This window comes from Vombatus ursinus, unplaced genomic scaffold, assembly GCF_900497805.2.
Source record: "Vombatus ursinus unplaced genomic scaffold, bare-nosed wombat genome assembly UNPS02014877.1, whole genome shotgun sequence".
Classification (NCBI taxonomy): domain Eukaryota; kingdom Metazoa; phylum Chordata; class Mammalia; order Diprotodontia; family Vombatidae; genus Vombatus; species Vombatus ursinus.
This window is the reverse complement of record NW_020954655.1, coordinates 2439052-2459663: the sequence shown is the minus strand read 5'-3', so window position 1 is coordinate 2459663 and position 20612 is coordinate 2439052. Positions and strand designations below refer to the sequence as shown.

Genomic DNA, 20612 nt, shown 5'->3' with positions numbered 1-20612 from the left:
AAGAGAGGGACCAATCATGGAGGAGGACAATCAGAAAAGGCCTCATATAGAAGCTAAGCATATTAAGGGAAGGAATTCTAATCTAGGGATTACAAGTCCTTGAGTTGAGGACGGAAAGCATTCCAATAAGGGGCAGCCTAGGCAAAGACATTAAGATGGGAGATGAAATGTTGTGTATAGGTAACAACATGTGGGCCAGTTTGGTTTGACTGTAAAATGCAACAGCCCAGACAAGAGTGACAAGACCTCCTGTCATGCTATGCTTTTGCTTACACCAGAACCACCCTGTGCTAAGTTCTTACTTCTTTTTAAAAAAAAAATTAATTTATTTTTAGTTTTCAACATTTACTTTTTTAAGATCTTGAGTTCTAAATCTGTCCCCCTCCTTTCCCTCCCCCCCTTCCCAAGATGGCATGCAATCTGATATAAGCTATACCTGTACAATCATCTTGAACATATCTCCACATTAGTCATGTTGTGAATGAAGATTCAGAACAAAAGGAGAAAACAACAAGAAAAAACAAAAAGGAGCATATGCTTTGATCTGCATTCAGACTCCATAGTTCTTTCTCTGGATATGGATAGCATTTTCCTTTGAGTCTTTTGGAATTGTTTTAGATCATTGCATTTCTGAGAAGAGCTAAGGCTACCAAAGCTGGTCATCGCACAATGTTGCTGTTACTGTGTACAATGTTCTCCTGGTTCTGCTCACTTCACTTGGCATCAACTCACACAAGTCTTTCTAGGTTTTTCTGAAATCTGCCTGCTCATCATTTCTTATGGAACAACAGTATTCCACTATATTCATATACCACAATTGTTCAGACATTCCTCAATTGATGGGCATCCCCTCAATTTCCAATTCTTTGCCTAGGTTCTTACTTCATATAGCAGAGAGGTGATCTCTCATTGAGATGGGTTTAAAAAGAGAGAGAAGGGAAAAGCATGCTCTCTTTTAACTGAAAAGGACAGAACTACCCTGAACTAGAGTGGCTGCAATGTAAGCAAAAAGAAGGAGATGCAAGACACATTAAAAAAATAAAATCTACAACTTGATAACTGGCTGATGGGAGATGGGAAGCAAAAGACAGTGAAGAATTTCAAATGACTAAGATATGAAACCTGGGATGACTAAAAGAATGGTGGTGTCCTCAAAAGAAATAGGAATATCAAGAAGGGGGAGAGAGGAAGATCTCATAATAAGTTGTTTTAAACCTGCTGAGTTTGAGATCAGCTAGACAGATGATCCAAACTCACTAAGAGCAGCTAGGCACTTTCTTACTATCCCCTTCCTAATTCTAGATAGCAACTCCTCATTAATTCTATCTGTTTTATCCTTTTCCTTTACCAACTCGATGGGAGACCATGTCCAAGGTCCAAGATCAGGACCAAGACTTCCTCCCTTACAACATAACAAAAGAGCAGAAACTCAAGTACAAAGAGACCTGAGAGTGGCTTGAAGTGGCTAGGAGCACAAAACAACTTATTAATATTCTTCCTGCCCAAGAACAGAGACCTGAAAGACTTCCATCTGAGATAAAGAGAGAACAAGATCTCTCACATCTCCATTTCAAGGACAGAGAAGACACACCATAATGGCCTTTAGCACTATTTTGTCTTCTGAAAAAAAGTCACAGAGGAGAGTCAATAGAAGAAAGGTTGAGTGGATTAGAATGCACTGCAGCAAGTTATTGAAGCCTTTTCCTATAAAGATCCACCATCCTGACAAAAGATAGGTTCAGTTAATAACCAGACCCCTCTGCAAGGACAGATCCTTGCACATAATAGGCAATTCCTTCTCTGGAGAATGGAGACGTAGAAAGATGCATGTATTGACATTAGCAGAGAATACTCCTCCCTAAGCAAAGCTTGCTGGACCACTATGCAACAAGCAACAATGAGAACTATTACAATCAGAACCTGTCTAGTATGATTTATTTCAATTGAAAGAACAGCTCCAAGCCTGCTTCTGTGTTTGTTTTCAAAGGAAAGCTCCCATGTGCCACTGGATAAACAAATAGATTACAAATGCCTTGAAGGTAGGAACTATGTCAGCACCTAAACTCAATGATCAATAAAAATATATGAACGAATAAGCAAAGAATTAAAAGATGCTGGTGTGATAGCACAGGGATAAAAACCTGATTAGATGTTTCCACTAAATCCAGCACCAATATGGTAAGTCCCTGGAATGGAGTAGAGAAGAAAGTACCAGGTTGTCCAAGGAGGGATAAATTGGCCCAGTTCAAAAATAGAGCAGGTTAAAGCTTCAGTGTCAAGTCATAGTAGAATCTGGCCCATGAGAGGCCTCTGTACTTTCAGCTTGGGTAAGATGGAAGAAATCCAGTCTTCATGTACCCCAATTTCCATCAAAAGATGAGGACTGCATATGTGCCTGATTGTTCTGGACTTTTTTCTTCTTTCAATTTTTTTGTTTTTGTTTTTTAGGCAATTGGGGTTAAGTAACTTGCCCAGGTTCTTTCAATTTTTTAACATTTTTATTTAAAGTTTTGAGTTCCAATTTCTAATCCTCCCTGCCTGAGATGGCAAACAAGTAGACATAGGTTATATGTGTGCAATTATGTAAAACATTTCCACGTTAATCATTTTGTACAAGAAGACCCAAATAAAAGAAAAAAAATTAAAGAAAGTGAAAAACAGCATGTTTCAGTCTGTATTCAACGAATATTAGTTCTTCCTCTGAAAGCAGATAGTATGCTTCATCATTAGTCCTTTGGGATTGTCTTGGATCACTGTATTGCTGAGAATAGCTAAGTCATTCACAGTTCATCAAACAAGACTGTTGTTGTTGTATACAATGTTCTCTTGGTTCTGGTTCACTTCACTTTGCATCAGTTCATGTAAATCTTTCCAGGTTTTTCTGAAATCATCATACTTGTCATTTCTTATAGCACAATAATATTCCACAGGCATGTTTAGCCATTCCCCAATTGATGGGCACTACTTTGATTTCCAATTCTTAGCCACCACAAAAAGAACCGCTATAAATATTTTTTGTACAAATAGGTCCTTTTCTCTTTTTTTGGATGTCTTTGGGATGCAGACCCAGCAGGGGTATTGCAGGATCAAAGGGTATGCATAGTTTTAGAGCCCTTTGGGCACAGTTCCAAACTGCTCTTCAGCTCACAGCTCTACCAACAGTACATTAGTGTCCCAGTTTTCCCATATTCCTTCCAACATCCATCATTTTCCTTTTTTGTCAAATTAGCCAATCTGGTAGATATGAGGTGGTCCCTAAGAGTTGTTTTAATTTGCATTTCTATGATCAACAGTGATTTAGAGCATTTTTTCATATGGCTATAGACAACTTTGATTTCTTTGTCTAAAAACTACCTGTTCATATCCTTTGACCATTTATCAACTAGGAAATGACCTGTATTTGACTCAGTTCTCTATATATTTGAGAATGAAACCTTTATCAGAGATACTTGTTGCAAAATTTATTCCCCAATTTTCTGCTTTCCTTATACTTTTGGTTGCACTGGTTTTTTTGTGCCAAAACTTTTAAAGCATTTATTTTCATTTGCTAATTCATTATGCAAAAGGCTGGTCACCCAGACTTCCATTTCTAAGAAATGGAAAGGAATGTAATTTCTGATAGTCATAGAAATCTGTTCCAACTAAATACTATACATTCCCAGAAAGTTCATCATAATTACTTATGTAAAATTCTTTAGGAACATGGAGTTTTACAGCTGTAGAAGATTTTAATACATCACCTAACACAAACCCCTTGTTCTAGTGCTCCTCATTTTATGTAACACTAGAAAGCTAAAAAAGTGATAATACTGTCTCCATTCTAACAACTGAGGAAATGGGCCTAAATTCACACATATATACAAAAACTAGTGTCAAAGGATTAGAGAAGTAGAATTAGAGATATATAATTCTTTTCTGCAACTGAAAAGATGAGAAATTAATTTCAAATAAAATAGATGCTATTTCACTCATTAAAATGAAAGAGTCCCTCTGAGTGAACAATATAAATGACTATTTTCAAATTAACATTCCTGGACTAAATTAAAAACCAGTGAGTAACTGGAATAATAGTTGCTTCATTACAAATCTTAATTTTTTTTTTTTTTTTACAAACCTTAATTTTAATCAACTTTTGCCAAACAGGCAAAATAATTAATTCTCAAGCAACATATTTTATTTCAAATTTTCAACTAAAACCAAAGAATATACAGTTTGATAAAGAATTTGGTACTAAATTAATGCAAACAAAATCTGAAATTGGCATTTCTCATTAAATTAAAAATAGCTGAAGATTAAATTCTATATTAAATCTTCCATTTTATTCAATGTACCCCAGCAACGCTAATATAGGTTAGCTATTAAAAAAATACACAACCTGTGTAGCCATTGACATAGATAGCAACTCCACTAAAAATTGTAGATGGTGTTTCATCCTTCTGCAAAGCAGCATCTGATCGGAACTGCTCCTCCAATTTCTGGACCTTTGCAGCCATGTACCCACCCTAAAATTGGAAAGAAGAAATTTCAGTAATTAGTTACAAATATGTTGGATTTTCTTCTCTTGCCTCTTTTTAAAAAATAAAATTATATAAAAACGGAAAACAGTTTTTTGTGAGTGACCCAAGCACATAAGAACAGTCAATTGGTTTGAAAAAGAACACAAAAATCACATACAAAAACAAAAGGCATCAATGTAACTTTTCCTTAAAAATAGATTTACCACTGGAATGCCTGAGAAAATAAACTTTCCTAATACACTAAAAAGGTCTATTTCTCAAAAATCATTTTTATTTCACTTTTCAATATATTCACAAATTACCTAAAATGTATTACAATTATATTTTTGAAAAACTACTTTGGAAAACAGAAATTATATTCTTATTTGGAGTAAGGAGTAAAACAAATATTAAAAATCCATCTCAGTTTACAAAAATATGTGTATGTTATAAACACACATATGCATATGTCTATACATCTATGCATCTACACATGTACATATATAAGTATATATGTTAATAAAATACATATTATCCCAAGATTCAGTACCAGACCTTAAACTATTTGGAAATTTAAAGGTCTATTTTTCCACTTAACAAAGAACTGTTACATTTTGATTACTACATACAAGGCACTATAGAAAATATTGGAAATACAAAGACTAAAGAAAAAACTGCCCAGACCCTGCCTTCAAGGAAATCTATATTCTAAGGGATAAGAATGCACATTTCTTCTTCATAAGTAATAGTACAAGATAAACTGAGGGAGAGAGCACTAACTGGAAGGATAAAGAAAGACCTCAAGTAGAAGTTATAACCTAAGCTGAGCCTAAAAAAAAAAGTCAAAGATTTCTGAGAGGCAAAGATGCTGAGGCATGATGAGAATATGATCTGGTGAGGAAATTCAAGAAATGAAGGGAGAAAAGAGCTAGAAAGCATTTATAGAATTTCATTGTGAGCAGAAATTTACTTCTCACCTGTACTAAATACATATAACCTGTACAGAATGTGGTACTAGCTGATGAGTTCAGATGTGATATAGTAGTTATGGTGACTTCAACTATGGAGACATCTGCTAGAGTGCTCTGCTAAAAGCAGAAGAAATAATTTCTTGACTTTCCTTAATGATAATTTGTCTTAAAAATGTGGAAGAACAGGAAGGAATTGCTATTCTCAAACTGATTATCAGTAGCCTAGAAAAACGTATTTCTTCTGTGAAAGTGATAGGAAACCTTGGTAGAGTAGTGACCACTTCATGTTACGATTTGTGAGAAAGGTTTTACCTCAGGGAAAACTGAGAATAATATATAACATGCACCCTAGACTTTAGATGAGCAGATTGCAAAGGGCTCAGAAAAAGATTCTCACTGACTAAAAGAAGTCAGCAGGGGCTGAAAGGAAGCTTTTAAGAATGAAATTCTGAAAACACAAATATCAATAAGAGAAACAATTCTCCTTAGGAAAAAGGAGACAATTTTAGAATAAAAAGGAATGAACAAATAGGGTCAGTGGAGAGCGGATAACCAAAATAAGTAAGGAGATAATAAGAGGGCATACTGATGAGTTCAAGTCACTTGGTCCAAAATATCAGTAACTATATGATATAATTGCAGTCATTGAGCTACTGTCACTGATTTTTAAAATGATAGCTTAATAATAACAGCTAGTGTTTATGTAGTGTTACAAAGGTTTACAAAATATTTCACATTATCTCATTTGATCCTCACAACACTCCTATAAAGTAGGTGCTATTATTATTTCCATTTTATAGATGAGGAAACTGAGGATGAAAAAGGTAAAGTGACTTGTCCAGGGGTACACAGCTAATAAATATCTGAGTCAGGATTTCTGGCTGTCCCTCATACTTGAAATGTTTTCCCACCTTTGACTTTTGACCTCCCCAGCTTCCTTTAAGTCCCAAGTGAAATGCCGACATTTCTACAGTAAGCTTTTTCCAATCCTTCTTAATTCCACTGCCTTCCCTCTTTTATTTCCTATTTATCCTACAAATATTTTCCTTTTTGCATATTTGTTTCTTTGTAATCTCCTTTATTAGACTGTGAGCTCCTTAAGGGCAGGGGCTGTCTTTTGCCTTTTTTTACACACCACAGCACTTAGCAAAATGCCTGGCATGTAACAGGCACTTAATAAATATTTACTGATTGAACTCTATCTTCCTGACTTCAAGTCTAACCTTCTATCCCTTGTGCTACTTGGGTGCCCAACAGATCATGGAAAACAAGAAAAATACCACAGGGTGAGAGAAGAGCAAATCTTGTCAAACTTTTCAAGAGAATAGTTTGAAAACCATAAGCCTATAAGCAAAATTTAAAACACATTATTAAAGGAATAAACATCTAGAAAAAAAGAAGCAGTGATCACAAAGATCCAGCATGATTTATCAAGAGGCCAGTTTTATTTTCCTTTTTTGATAGGATACTAAAGTAATAATAAATCAGTGAAATGCTAAAGACATAGTTTACCTAGATTTTAGCAAAGCTTTTGATAAAATCTCATACTGCTCTTGTGGAAAAAATGGAAAAAAATGAATACAGTACAATAAATGTTCTCAACTGGTTCAACAGCCAGACCCAAAGAGTTCTATTCTATTAATAGTTCTATGGCAGCTTGGAAGTGATCCTCTGCTGGAATAACTCCAATAGGATATTTCAGTTAACTTGACCTTGTGCTATATAATCTTATCAATAATTTGGATACAGGCTCTACACATGCTTATAAAATTTACAGATGTCAAAAATATAGGAGGGATAGCTAACAGTGGATAGCCATAAGGATTAGAAAAGATACTGGTAGGTTAGAACAATGAATATAACAAGGAATGTAATAGGGATAAATATAAAGGTATGCACTTAGTTCAGGAAATCGACTTCATAAGTATAAAATGGAGAAGACCTGATCTACCATATCAATAGTGCTCTAGAGCAGGAAGGGACCTGAGGGATAATCCAGACTAACCCCCTTCTTTTTCATATCAGGAAACTGGGGTCCAGAGAGGTCATTTCACACATGGTCAAGGTCACAAAGGTAGTAAATGCCAAATGCAGTATTTGAACCTAGGCCCTCTGACTCCAAAATCTAGGTGCTTTCCCTCTGTAACATGATGCTTCCATCTAGAAAAGATCTGGGGGTGTTTACTGGATTGTGACCTTAATATGAGTCAAGAACATGACAGGGCACTCAAGAACCTCATGCCAACTTATTAAATTAAGAAATCTAGCTGGTAGGTAGGCAAAAAGCTTTTTTAAAGTGCTTACTATATGAGTGCTTCCAGGAATAAGGAAGTTACTGACCTATTATATTTGCCCTTGCTGAAATCTAGAGTTCAATTCTGCAAATTCAGCAAAAACATCTATAACGTGAAGAGTATTCAGAGAAGGGCAGCAGGGACCATGACATTTGTACCATAATAAGACCGGCTACAGGACTTGAGGCATTTAACCTAAGAGTATATTGGCAGGGGAGGTGGGGGATAGGAAGAACAAGATGATAGGTGTCTTCAGTATTAGAAAGGATATCAGAAAGAAAAGGGATTAGACTTCTTTTTCTTGATCCTAAAGAACAAAACTAGGAATACTGGGTAGAAAAATTATAAGATATCTAGTGCTTCTGGTTCTCAGAAGCTGGGAATCTCTAACTACAAACCAGTTCCTTTTATGCTGGGAACTGTAAACCTCAGAAGAACAGAAGGTAGGAATTTCAGATGAGTGGTGTCTCTTTTAAACTGTGCTAAAATACCCAAGTAATGAGACTATAATAAATTCATTTCATATTTTTTTGTTCAGTTGTTTCCATCGTGGACTCTTCTGACTATTTGGGGTTATCTTGGCAAAGATACTGGTGTGGTTTGCCATTTCTTTCTCCAGCTCATTTTAGAGATGAGGAAACTGAGGCAAACAAGGTTGAGTGCCTGGGGTCACACCACTATTAACTGTCTGAGTCCAAATTTGTATTCCTTTGTACAAATTTGTACTAACTCCAGACCCAGCACTCTATCCACTGAGCCACCTAGCTGCCCATTTGGAATATCCCCAAAAGGATGCCCTTCATTTCGTATCAGTAACACAGTAAACACAACATCAATATAAAGTCATACTGTTTAGACTCATGATCTAATCCAGACACTATTTTGTCTCTCACATTACAAATAAAATATATTTTATGAGATGGCATGACTATGCAACTAAGTCGAGATCAAATGAGATGAATCTACAAAGATCCCTTGCTTCCCTCAATAACCAGTTACTGAGTCAACATTCATGAATTTACCTAAACCTTTTCTGAACCTATTTTTAGACTATTACCTAGAGTTTCCTAAGTTTACTAACTACTCTATAAAAGACATTCTCTTTCAAGCTCTGAAAAGAGTGCTTTCTAATTCTAGTATTTCCAGATAGGGTGTTCATAAACACCCTATCAAATTCCAAACAATAAAGATCTAATAAACACCTCATATATGCAAGGTACAGTGCTAATCACTGTGTTAAATGATTAAGATTAGACTTAACCTCTTTCTATTGCAACATACTTTGTCTTTTCCTAACTACAAAATATAAATTGTAAAATTACCATGCTAGCTAGTAACTTATAACAAATGCTTTAGCCACACTAGACATTGATACTTGAGCTTTCATTCTTTAAAAGTAATCTTGAGATATGTCATGTGCATTTTGTTTTTCCTTTTTATTTCCAATGGGGTGGGGGGAGGGGATGAAGTACAGATTTCTGTTCATTGTAATAACCTTGACATTAACGCTATTCAACGTTTATAGTCAAGAATCTTCAAAAAAAATTTTATTCTTCTAGTAAAAAAAGAATTATACAAGTTGTTGCCACTTCTGGGAAAAATGGAACATTTTACTCAATGTATATTTTGACGGACCACAAAAAAAATGAAGTAAGATTTAATGAAAGCTAACTTTTCAATGAAAACAAAAAAGTTTTAAATTATAAAACATACCTTTATCATATGATGCACCAAGTATTGCTATTTATATCATTAACAAAGAGAGAGAGAGCTATAAATGTAGTGCATAGAGTACTGGTATAAGAAGTTTGGTATAAGGAAGACCTGGGTTCAGGTCTTGCTTTCAAGATATGCTGACTGTCCAACTACAAGCAGGTAAGTCATTTAACTTGTCAGTATCCCCAGGTAACTAAAATTATAGTCAAGTGCAGATCTGCACTTGAATGGAATTTCTACAACAGGAATTCCCTATACTAATAAAACCACAGATACAGACCTTCTAATTCTTCTCCCTCCTCCCACCAAAAAAATACTGTCTACCTTCGCTAGACAAAAACAAAAAACAAATAAAAAAACCCTGACCACATTTCTAAAATTCACACAACCCCAAATTCACCAATTAGATTCATTCAAGTTAAGAACTGTCCTTTTTTAAAATGCAAAATCTCTTTTAGGAAAACAATAGAAAAGTACGAATGAGTTTAATCAAACTGAGTTGAAATTATAGAACTGTGAGATTATTTTAATGGAAGAGGGAAGATAATTTTAGAATACTGCCCGAGTTACAAAGAGCTCAGGAAGGACTTGAGGAAAATGTAAAGAAGATGCAAAGGCTCTACCTAACATTGGTGTAGTTTGGCCTAGAGCCAATCCTACAAACACCCTACTTTCAAACTCATGCATCCCCAAAAGATAATTCACTGTATGATCTATGATGAACTTAGTTACTGGGGAAAATCTAGCTCATTATGGCCTATATTCAGAATGGCTTTACAAGAATTTTATGACTCCATCATTTCCCAACTTTTTTCTGACAAGGCTTAGCAGCATTACAAAAAGCAATTAAGTCTTTTACTTTAGATCTTTCAAAGAATTACTCTTGGTTAAGAACAAAAGTTTTAGAAACTCAGGAACAAAGTAAAATAGTTTAAGAGTAGTTACAAAATAAATTGTACTTAAACACACCCATTTCCCCCAGCCGTCATTTTCAGTTCGTTTCCTCCATCCACCTCGCCTCATACTGGAGCTTCTGCATAAGAAAAGAAGAGAATTAAGGTTAATTTGGCAATATTCTTCACCATTTTTACTGATATTTCATTAATGCTCACAAGCAGGTAGCATAAAACAAAAATAACTAAATTTTGATTCAAAGAGGTTAAACATGCAATAATTAAGTATGATGTTTCAAAAGAATTCCTCCCTCACCATATCCTCCACCCAGCTTAAAATACCATTGAAAACCCCATTTGGAGAATTTTCTTCAAGTAATATGAATACAAATGAACATAGGATAGTAACCAATGTTCACTGTGGAACTATTAATTACATACCACTTTACAGCTTACAAATTGATTTCTTCATAACAATTTTGGAAAGTAGATAGTATTAATTAGTATTATCCTCATTTTACAGATAAGGAAACTAAGGCTTAGAACATTTGTAATCTGCCCACATCCATACAGTTGCCAGTTCTTTTAAATCTAAATCCAATGCTCTTCCCATATATTTTCTTCAGTGTTCAAACAAATGAACCTATGGAGTGACTTCTGAGAAACTTTGACTGAATGGTATACCTTAAACAGAAGGTAAATAAACTACCTGGAACACCATAAAACTATAAACACATTTCCTCTGACCCTAGTTCCTTTCAAATGTTTTGAATTTCATTCTGTTCCTTAAGACTTGGAGTATTGCTCAAGGCTCTGCCCCTGGCCCTCTTTTCTATAATCTTGAGGATTTCATAAGGACAATTATCACTTCTAGGTAAATGACTCCAAAAATCTATATAATCTGGAATTAATCTCACTCCTGTTCTCCAATCCCCCCAGCAGCAACTATTACTGGACACCACCAGCTAAATGGCTCATTGGCATCTCTAACCCAATTCCTCCCTCTTCTAAACTCCCTTAATTCTTTCAAGGATATCAGTATTCTTCTAGTCCAGGCCTGCACAACCTGGGGCCTGCCCGTAAAAAATGTAGAGGACCCTTTACATTGCATTTTTTGCAGGCCGCTCGAAATCCGTTGGCAGGCCCCAGGCTGTGCAGGCCTGTTCTAGTCACTCAGGTCCACAACCAGTCATGCTCATCAACTCCTTCTTTACACATCCACAGCCCCATTCATGTCAATTTTGGTCAAGTTTTGAAGATTTTATTTCCATAAGATCTTTCGTCTGTTCCTCTGCTCACAGGCCACCACTCTACTTCAGGCACATAACATTTCTCATCTAAATTTAATAATCTGCTAACAGGTCTCTCTGCTACCACACTCTCTCTTCTCCAATCTATCTTCCACATAACTGGTTAAGTACAAGTTTTGTCATGTCACTCTCATGATTAAGAAATTTTAACATCTCTTTGCTGCTTCCAAGATAAAATACAAGCTCCTTGGCTACACAATTATCGTCCTCACACAAACCTGAAGCCCACAGACCTATTCTGACAAATATAGTCTTAATTATAATAGATAATAAAGAACAGATTTAACATAAGTTGTTAATTTTTCAGGCTGAAGGAAAAGATTAAAATGAAACATTAAAGTGTTAAGTTCACTATACTCATCTGTCATTGCCTCTTTTTTTTTTCTTTTTGTTTTTGTTAGGCAATCGGGGTAAAGTGACTTGCCAAGGTCACACAGCTAGTTAAGTGTCTAGTGTCTGAGACCACATTTGAATTCGGGTCCTCCTGATTCCAAGGCCAGAGCTCTATCCATTGTGCCACCTAGCTGCCCCTTCACTGTACTCATCTGAAGACTTGTGGACATTAGTTCCTTAAACACCAAGCAACAGAAGAAGTTTTACTTAAGGCCTCATGTGAGTCACATAGGTTTTCTGATATAGTAAACATTTAATCAGAATTCAAATAACTGGAAAATTCTTAAAAATAGTCCATTATAAATTTTACTTTTATGAGACAAAACTAAGAATAGAAATATTTTCAAATGACCCAAGTTACATAGAGAAAAAGTCAGTAACTCATTTTACCAATATCTTGTCCCATCACAATCTACAGTACTATATAATAACTGATGCACATAATAAGACCCTAAGATATGACAAGATCCTAAAGTGTCTCCTGAATCAAAAATTAAATTGTTTAGTAGAGCTTAGTGATAATTTTAATGTATTCTCATTCTTTCAAAATCAAGTTCCCATGTTGCATGTCAAATTTTCAGTTAACCAAAATATACAAATAAATGTTAACACCTCATTTCTCCACTAAGCTGAACAGACAGAAGTTTATCTTACTACAGCCCTAAAATCATATTTTCAGGGACTCCATTAAAAATATTACAAGTAATGTGATGCAATGATAAGAGTGTTGAATCCAAAATCAGTGAGAGTTGAATTTGAATCCTGGTTCTGCCCTCTGTGGCCCTGGGCAAATCCCTAAGCCTAAGTTTTCTTAATTGTAAAATGATGGGGTTATAATTAAATCCCTGCACCTGCTTTGTCCAAACACTTAGAAGTATTGTATGTAAGTATAATGTCTCTCTACAACCCCAGGGCTATCTTTCCAGCCTCATTACACATTCATTACTCTCCCTCTTGCACTTGGTCACACCTTCAAATTTGGCCTCTTCCTCATTCCTCACTTACAACCTTCCTCCCATCCACCTCCTTGTTCTTCCACTTCATTTACCCATATCTGGAATACATTTCCTCTTTACCTCTGCTTTATAGAGTACTTCTCTTCTTTAGGCATCATACATTGCATGAACTCTTTTCTGATCCCAGCAACTGCTAATACTCTCCTTCACAAAGTACCTTGTAATTTAATTACTTTTTGTATGTATGTGTATTTATTAACTTAATATTTATTATGTATAATACATTTTTATATGTGAGTTCATTCCAAACATGGATTGTTTCAGTTTTTGTATTTGTATCTTCCAGTACTTAACTCAGTGCTAGCATGTAGTAAGTTTAATAAATACTTAATAATCAACTTACATGTCTTTCTCTCTCCACATAGGTCAATTAACCTCCTGTGCCTGTTTTTTTTGGTCTATAAAAGAAGTATTTTGTAAGATCTAAAGCACTATATAAATCTGAGTTAATGTAATGTTAATGATGCAAATCAACAGAACTTGGTAACTTTTAAGATGCCTAAAACCCTTATGTATGTCCATGCAAATATCTGCTGAGAAAAACATACATATTATATATATATGAAATACACAATATGTAATATCTATGAAGATGGGCATATATATGTTATAAATACACTAATTTATTGAGGCTTCACAATCATTTTATTTTAATTGACTTCCTATGAATAAATAAATGAAAAAGCATTTAAAAAGCACTTCCTGTGTGTAAAGCAGAGTACTAGGTGTCAGAGACACAGAAAGAAAGACTGTCTCTGCTTTCAAAGATCTCACATTGTAATGAGAGAAAGAAAACTTATAAGAGGTTTCAGTTGAAAGTCAGATAGATGGAAAGGTCTCATGATCACTTACAGTGCAGTGGTAAGCAAATGGCAATACATCTTCTGTAATGTCATTTCCATTATTAAGACTATGTCAGTTTCTGGATGGGTAGTCTATATGGTATTGCTATTCCCAGGCTTCAGGATCAGGGTCCTAAGCTGTCTTCACCAGAATCTAAAGAGACATGGTAGTGGAAGTGGTTTGACCAGTCCAGTATTTGCTCCGCTGCTTCATCTAGGTTGACTTGTCTGCCCTGAGGACAGCTGTTGGTCAGAAGCTGGTGGTGGAGGTGGTGGTAAAATTGGTGGGGGCCTTTTTCCTCAAGGGTTGTTTTGCCTAAGGAAGACTAGAAGCAAAGCCAATATTCTAGGGCAGGGCTCTTGGGCTTACTTGACCTTCATTGACATTTGGTCAGCAGTAGGTGACTGGTAGTAAAGTTGGCTGGCAGCAAAGGAGACAAATATGGGCTTGAGAGATACCTACATATAGGAAATAAAAGTTGAACCAGCAAAAGAACTTAAGAAACTGTCAGATAAAAAGGAGAACCAGAAGAGAGCAGTATCATAAAAGCCAAGGAAATAGGGAATATCCTATCTACAACTGTTCAAACTTATTTCTTTACTCCCTAATCTCTCAAACACACCTACAGTTACAACAAAACAACCTCCTACTTCATTGGGGTGACAAAATGGATCTGTGATCTCATCAGTTTGGGAGTTCCCTTCAACAATAAGGAGCACAGCTCAATCATGCCATTCTATGCTACTCTTGTCCAATCTTCCTATACCATAAATTCGCCACAGGGAGTACATGTAACATGCCAGATTCTTTCCCACTTTATCTTGATACTGGCAAGGGTACCAGTGGAACACTGTCAACCTGTCATTCTTCCATAAAGTCCTACTCTGATGCCTTCCTCATCATGGTGTGAGGATAAATAACCCTGGGGTCTCAAAAGCTGGCTGTCAGTGGGACGTAATCTTCAGTAGGTTCAACAATGTTGAAAACGTTTTAGGTATGAAGTTAAGAGTAAGTCTATAACTAAGTAACATATCACGTCTAGATTCCAAGGACTGATCTATAATAGTTAACTACAAAGAGGGAAATCACCAGTAGTCCAGTGTGATGAATTTTTTTGGTTAAGGCAACCAACCCAAGAAATGAACATTGTAAATGGTTTTTAGTTATTTATTAAGGCCCTTTTTCCACTTCTATTGTAATGGTAACAAAGGGTTTTAAGAAATATAAAGTTTTTAGATCACAAATAAACTTTAATATGACTTTTGTTGTTGTTCAGTCATTTTTAGTCATGTCCGACTCTTTGTGACCCCATTTAGGGTTTTCTTGGCAGAGATACTGGAATGATTGCCATTTCCTTCTCTTGTTCATTTTACAGATGAGGAAACCGTGGCAAACGGGGTAAGTGACTTGCCGAGGGTCCCATAGCCAGTAAGTGTCTGAGGCCAGATATGAACTCATAAAGATGAGTCTTCCTGACTCTAGGCTTGGCACTCTATCCACTATGCCACCTAGCTGCTCCTAAATATGACTAGTAGGGCTCTAAATATAAGGTATTTATGCAATAAGTAAAGATATTCACTAGAGGAACTGAACTGTGTGTTGCAGCTAAACAAAAACATAGTTCATCAGGACCCCTTGGTAAGCCAAAGGACTGAATTTTATCATGTCCTCAGAAGCAACAAAAACCATTATTTCATGGAATATCTGGACAACACATGTTGAACTACTGACAAAAATTGATACCTTAAACATAACCGTAGCTTTTATGCCAAAATTAGTTGCTAATGATGTTACTAAGAGAAATTCTATAAAGACCCTGTTGAGAACCACCAAATTCAATCAGTATAAATTCTACTATTTGGAAACTTCAAATCAAAGGTGGAAAAGAGGATAGGGAAAAATGAAAAAGCATAGTTCATAAATTAGGAGAGTGGCCAAGGTCTTATAGATTACACAGGTGCCTCATAACCTTTATTGTCATGAACATTTTCTTCTAGAAAAGAATTAAACAGTATAAAGAATGAAGCAGTTTATAATTTAACAGACAGGAAAAGACTTGTTATTAGTATGTTATTGATGCCTGAGTCAGAATTAAGCAGGAAATTATAATCCCTAACCATCAACTCGTAAGTGTTAAAGTCTGAATTAGTTAACACACACACAAATAAGAAAAAAGATGTGGTAAACAACTGAAACAACTTGACCCAGAACTAAAAACCAGAAGCAGAAAATGAAGAGAGATAACACTGACACCACCTATAATCTTATCTAGAAGTTTAACCAATACAAATTGTCCCAAAAAGGAAACCAAAAGTGTCCACAAAACATCTTACTACACATTTAACTTGTAAAACCAAGAGAAATGGATACCAAAGACAACACTGTGTTGGAATATACACTCATCTGTAAAAATCTTATGAAGAAAGTTGATAGATCATATCTCACAAAGCAGAGAGAATCAGTGGAAAGACAAAGCCATTTTAAAGCAAGCTTGGATATAACAATAAAAAAATCCAGAAGGGAATAAAAGAAAGAGAATTCAAATTCTCATTCAAAAAACTACACAACACATAAAATAAAGATTTCTTAACCTTTCTCCTATAGACTCCATGTCAGAATAATGTTTTTAAAGGGATAAAGCTACATGGGCTTAAGAGGAAAATAATTAAGTTATCAAAATATTTTCCAAAACAATAGACCCCAGATTAAGAACCTTAGGGGGGGAAAAATGGAGTCACTAAAGAGATCAAGAGACACTAAAATATGTATATAGACACAATTACAAAATATTCCCTAAAAAGAACAAAACAACTTAAATAACAAAGATTATTTATTCAGTGATCATGGCTGAGCCACACAAATAAAAACGACAACACTACCAAAGAGAAATTATAGACTTGGTGTTATATGAACAAAAGAATATTTCACAAAACTAGACAAAATTATTACAAAACTAATTCGTAGGAACAAAAGATCTAGAATATCAGGAAAATAATGAAAAATATAAGAATAAGAGGTGAACGGCACTTTTAGGATTCAAACCATATTATAAAGCAGCAATTGCTTGGTATCAGCTAAGAAAATAAAAGTAGATTAAGAGAATAAACTACACAAAGAAGAAGAAATAACTGAATTAAATAACTCAGTGTTCAATGAATCCCAAAACATAAATGATATAGAAAAGAACTACATATTTGACAAGTATTACTGTAAGAACTAGAAAGCTTTGGGGCAAAAATTAAGTTTGGACCAATATCTTCCAACAATAGTTAACAATCAGAAAACATTTTGTAAGCACTTACTACTTACAATTTAATGGAGTAGTCAGAGTCAAGCAAGAAGGAGCCTTTTTGCCCTAACTTCCTTCGTGAAAACATCTAAGTCTAAACTGTGACCAGAAAAGCATGAAGAAGTCACAATGATCATTTTTCCAGCCTAGGGCAGCTTAGGGAGACAAACAGATAAAAAAAGTGCAGATAATGGGACCAAGGTGGGTTACTCCTAGAGGTAACAGCAACAGGGATAGGGAGCATTCCGGTGCCTAGGGCTGAGAAAGAACACCAGGGCAGGAAGTAGAGAGGCAGAAAGAGTTCCCAAGGGATCCCTAAACTAGCACCAGGTTCAGGAATGGGCAACATCTGGTAGCTAGCAACCATTATCTAGTTCCACAGATCCAGGAGTGGTCGCATAGTACCAGCTTAGTACCAACCAAAGAACAAGTTCTAAAATACAGCTGTGACTTTGAGCCCAGGAGGAAAGCAGTGGGAACTTAGTTTTAGCCTTTAGTCCAGCACATAAGCCAGCAGTAATAAGACAGAATAACCAAGGAAGAAATCTTAGACCAAAGTGGAGTCAATAGTCACTGGAATTACAGAACTTCCTATTGGGCTAACCGTGACTAAGTCCTTCAATAAGCTAAAGGGACAGAACCTCAAACCAGACACCCCTCCTCCACCCAAGAAGTATGCAGAGCCCAACATTAACATAAAGTCCAAAATCAATTAGTAGTTTGGAAGAAAGAGCAAACAAAAAAAGAACCTGACTATAAAGAGCTACTACAATGATATGTAAATTCAAGAAACTGAGAAAACAATGATTTTAGATGGAATTTTTTGAGTGTAACAAATTAACGTAGTGCTACAGGTGAGCCTACAGACCACATATAAACTGCCATAATGTAATACTTAGGGCCTCACACCCACACATAGGTAAATGAGACACCCCACTTTCCTCTGTGCTTGGCTTAATCACCTAACCTGTTTTTACACTAGTAAGTCTAAGTTCCCATAGAGATCACCACCACACAATTATATTCAAACATTGTCTGAGTAATTATTCGTGCAATCACTTTGTCTGCCATAACAATAAAACTGGCAATCTAAATGAAATGGACAAACATTTTCAAAAATATAAATTATTCAGATTGTAAGAAAAATCTGAAACAAAAATCTACTACAGGAGGGAATGAAGGAAAACATTTATTACGCTTCTTGAGAGAAGCAGGCACACCTCACTCTAGTAGCATGTGCATGCTGGTACAGCAGTAGAATCAACTTTTAAATGGTTAGTAAGATCCATACTCCACCCACCTGAGCCCAGAATTGGACCAGATCATCTGAGTTACACTCTTCCTGAACCACCCATTCCTTATTCCTCCTTGTCGTGTTAGTTCACGTGTCCAATGTTCAAAAATAGCAGCTATCTCCGTCCTCAGGGTGTGTCAGTTAATATTCAATAAGCTTATTAAGCAAGCTGCAGTGGAGAAAAGCCTTTGCCCTGTCCTTGACCCCCACAGACTGCAACAGGTTTAGCCTCCAGGGCTCTTTATTAAGGAACTAGTTGTTTACAGAATGTTTGGGGCACCTTCTGATTGGTTGAGGGACTATCCACCAGATCTTGGAAGTCCTTCTCATTATCCCCTTGTTCTGTTGTGAAAACCTAACTCCTAATCCTTTCTCAGAAGATTAACAGAAGAGGAAATAAAAAACATAAATAACTTTCTTGGAAAAAGATATTAAACAAGCTACAAATTAACCGGGGGGGGGGGGGGGGGGGGGGAGGGGGAGAAGACACCAGGAGCAGAAGGATTTACAAGCAAATCTAACCAAATGTTTAAATAACAATTAATTCCAATACTAGGGCAGCCAGGTGGCACAGTAGATAAAGCACTAGGCTGGGAACCAGGAAGACTCATCTTCAAACCTGACCTCAAACACTTACTAGTGTATGATCTCGAGCAAGTCACTTTACCTTATTTACCTCTCAGGTCCTCATCTGTAAAGTAAGCTGAAGGACGACATGGCAAACCACTCCAGTACCCTTGCCCCAAATGGCATCATGGAGAGTCAGACACGACTGAACAACAACAATAAATTCCAATACTACATAAACTATCTGAAAAATAAGTAAAGAAGGGATTCTACCAAATTTCTGCTGTGATACAAACATGATCTTGATACCTAAACCAGGGAGTCAAAACAGAAAGAAAACTATAAACCAACTTCCTTAGTAAATATTGATGAAAAACTTTCAAATAAAATACTAGCAAAGAGATAATAGCAAAATATCATAAAAATTATATAATATAAAAAGGCTAAATTTATGCCAGGAACAAAGGGCCAATTCAATATTAAGAAAACTATGACAAAATACAATACTCATTACTGTTAAAACAAACAAATAGATTAGAAAGCAGAGGACTAAATGGAATTTTCCTTAAAATGATTAGTATCTGTCTAAAACTTCTAAAATAGAAGCCTTTCCAAAAAGATAAGGGTTTTTGAAACAAGGATGTCTATTATTACCATTACTATTCAATATTGCACTAGAAATGGTAGCAATTGCAAGAAATAAAGAAAAGGAAATTAAAGAAATACATAGGCAAAAACTATCACTTTTTGCAGATGATATGATGGTTCACTTAGGGAGCCCTAGAGTCAAATAAAAAACTTACTAAAACAATTAAAATCAGTAAAGTGGTAGGATATAAAATAAACCCATACAAATCATCTGCATTTCTACATATTACCAACAAAATCCAAGAGAAAGAGATAAAAAGAGAAATTCCATTTTAAAAAAAACTATGGATTGTGAAAAATACTTGAGCGTCTACATGTCAAGACACATAAAAAACCATATGAACACAATTACAAACACTTTTCACACAAATACACACCTAAGCAACTAGAGAAATATTAATTGCTCATGCGTAGTCCAAGCCAATAAAAATTAAAACAATGTATCTAAATTAATGTATTTATTCAGTGTCATACCAATCAAACTACAAAAGGACTACTTTACAGAGCTAAAAAAAAATTCATTTAGACTAACAAAAGGTCAAGAATATCAAAAGAATCAAAGAAAAAATGAGAAGGAAAAGGGCCTAGCAGTATCAGATCTCAAACTATACTATAAAGCTCTAATCATCAAAAGAATTTGGAAAGAAATAGAAAAGTTGATCAGAAGAACAGTTTAGATATACAATATACAGGAGCTAAAGTGCAAAATAAACTGGGGCAAGAATTCCCTATTCAACAAAAACTACTAAGAAAACTTAAGTATGCCCAAAGGGCTATAAAACTGCATACCCTTTGACCCAGAAATACCAGTTGGAGGTCTATATCCCAAAGAGATCACAGAAATGGGAAAAGGACCCACATGTACAAAAATATTTATAGCAG

The 20612-nt window shown here is 35.5% G+C and overlaps 1 protein-coding gene across 2 annotated transcripts in view; it reads right to left on the bottom strand.

Moving 5' to 3' along the window:
• REV1 (REV1 DNA directed polymerase) overlaps nt 1–20612 on the bottom strand; it is a 126376-nt gene that overhangs the window by 67458 nt on the left and 38306 nt on the right. For both annotated transcript variants that reach the window (XM_027842567.1, XM_027842568.1), the window contains exons 2-3: nt 10447–10510; nt 4376–4502 (exon numbers count right to left, since the gene is read on the bottom strand). In XM_027842567.1, the coding sequence (XP_027698368.1) occupies nt 4376–4502; nt 10447–10500 (181 nt within the window). In that variant the 5' untranslated portion in view covers nt 10501–10510. The remainder of the gene's footprint in view (nt 1–4375; nt 4503–10446; nt 10511–20612) is intronic.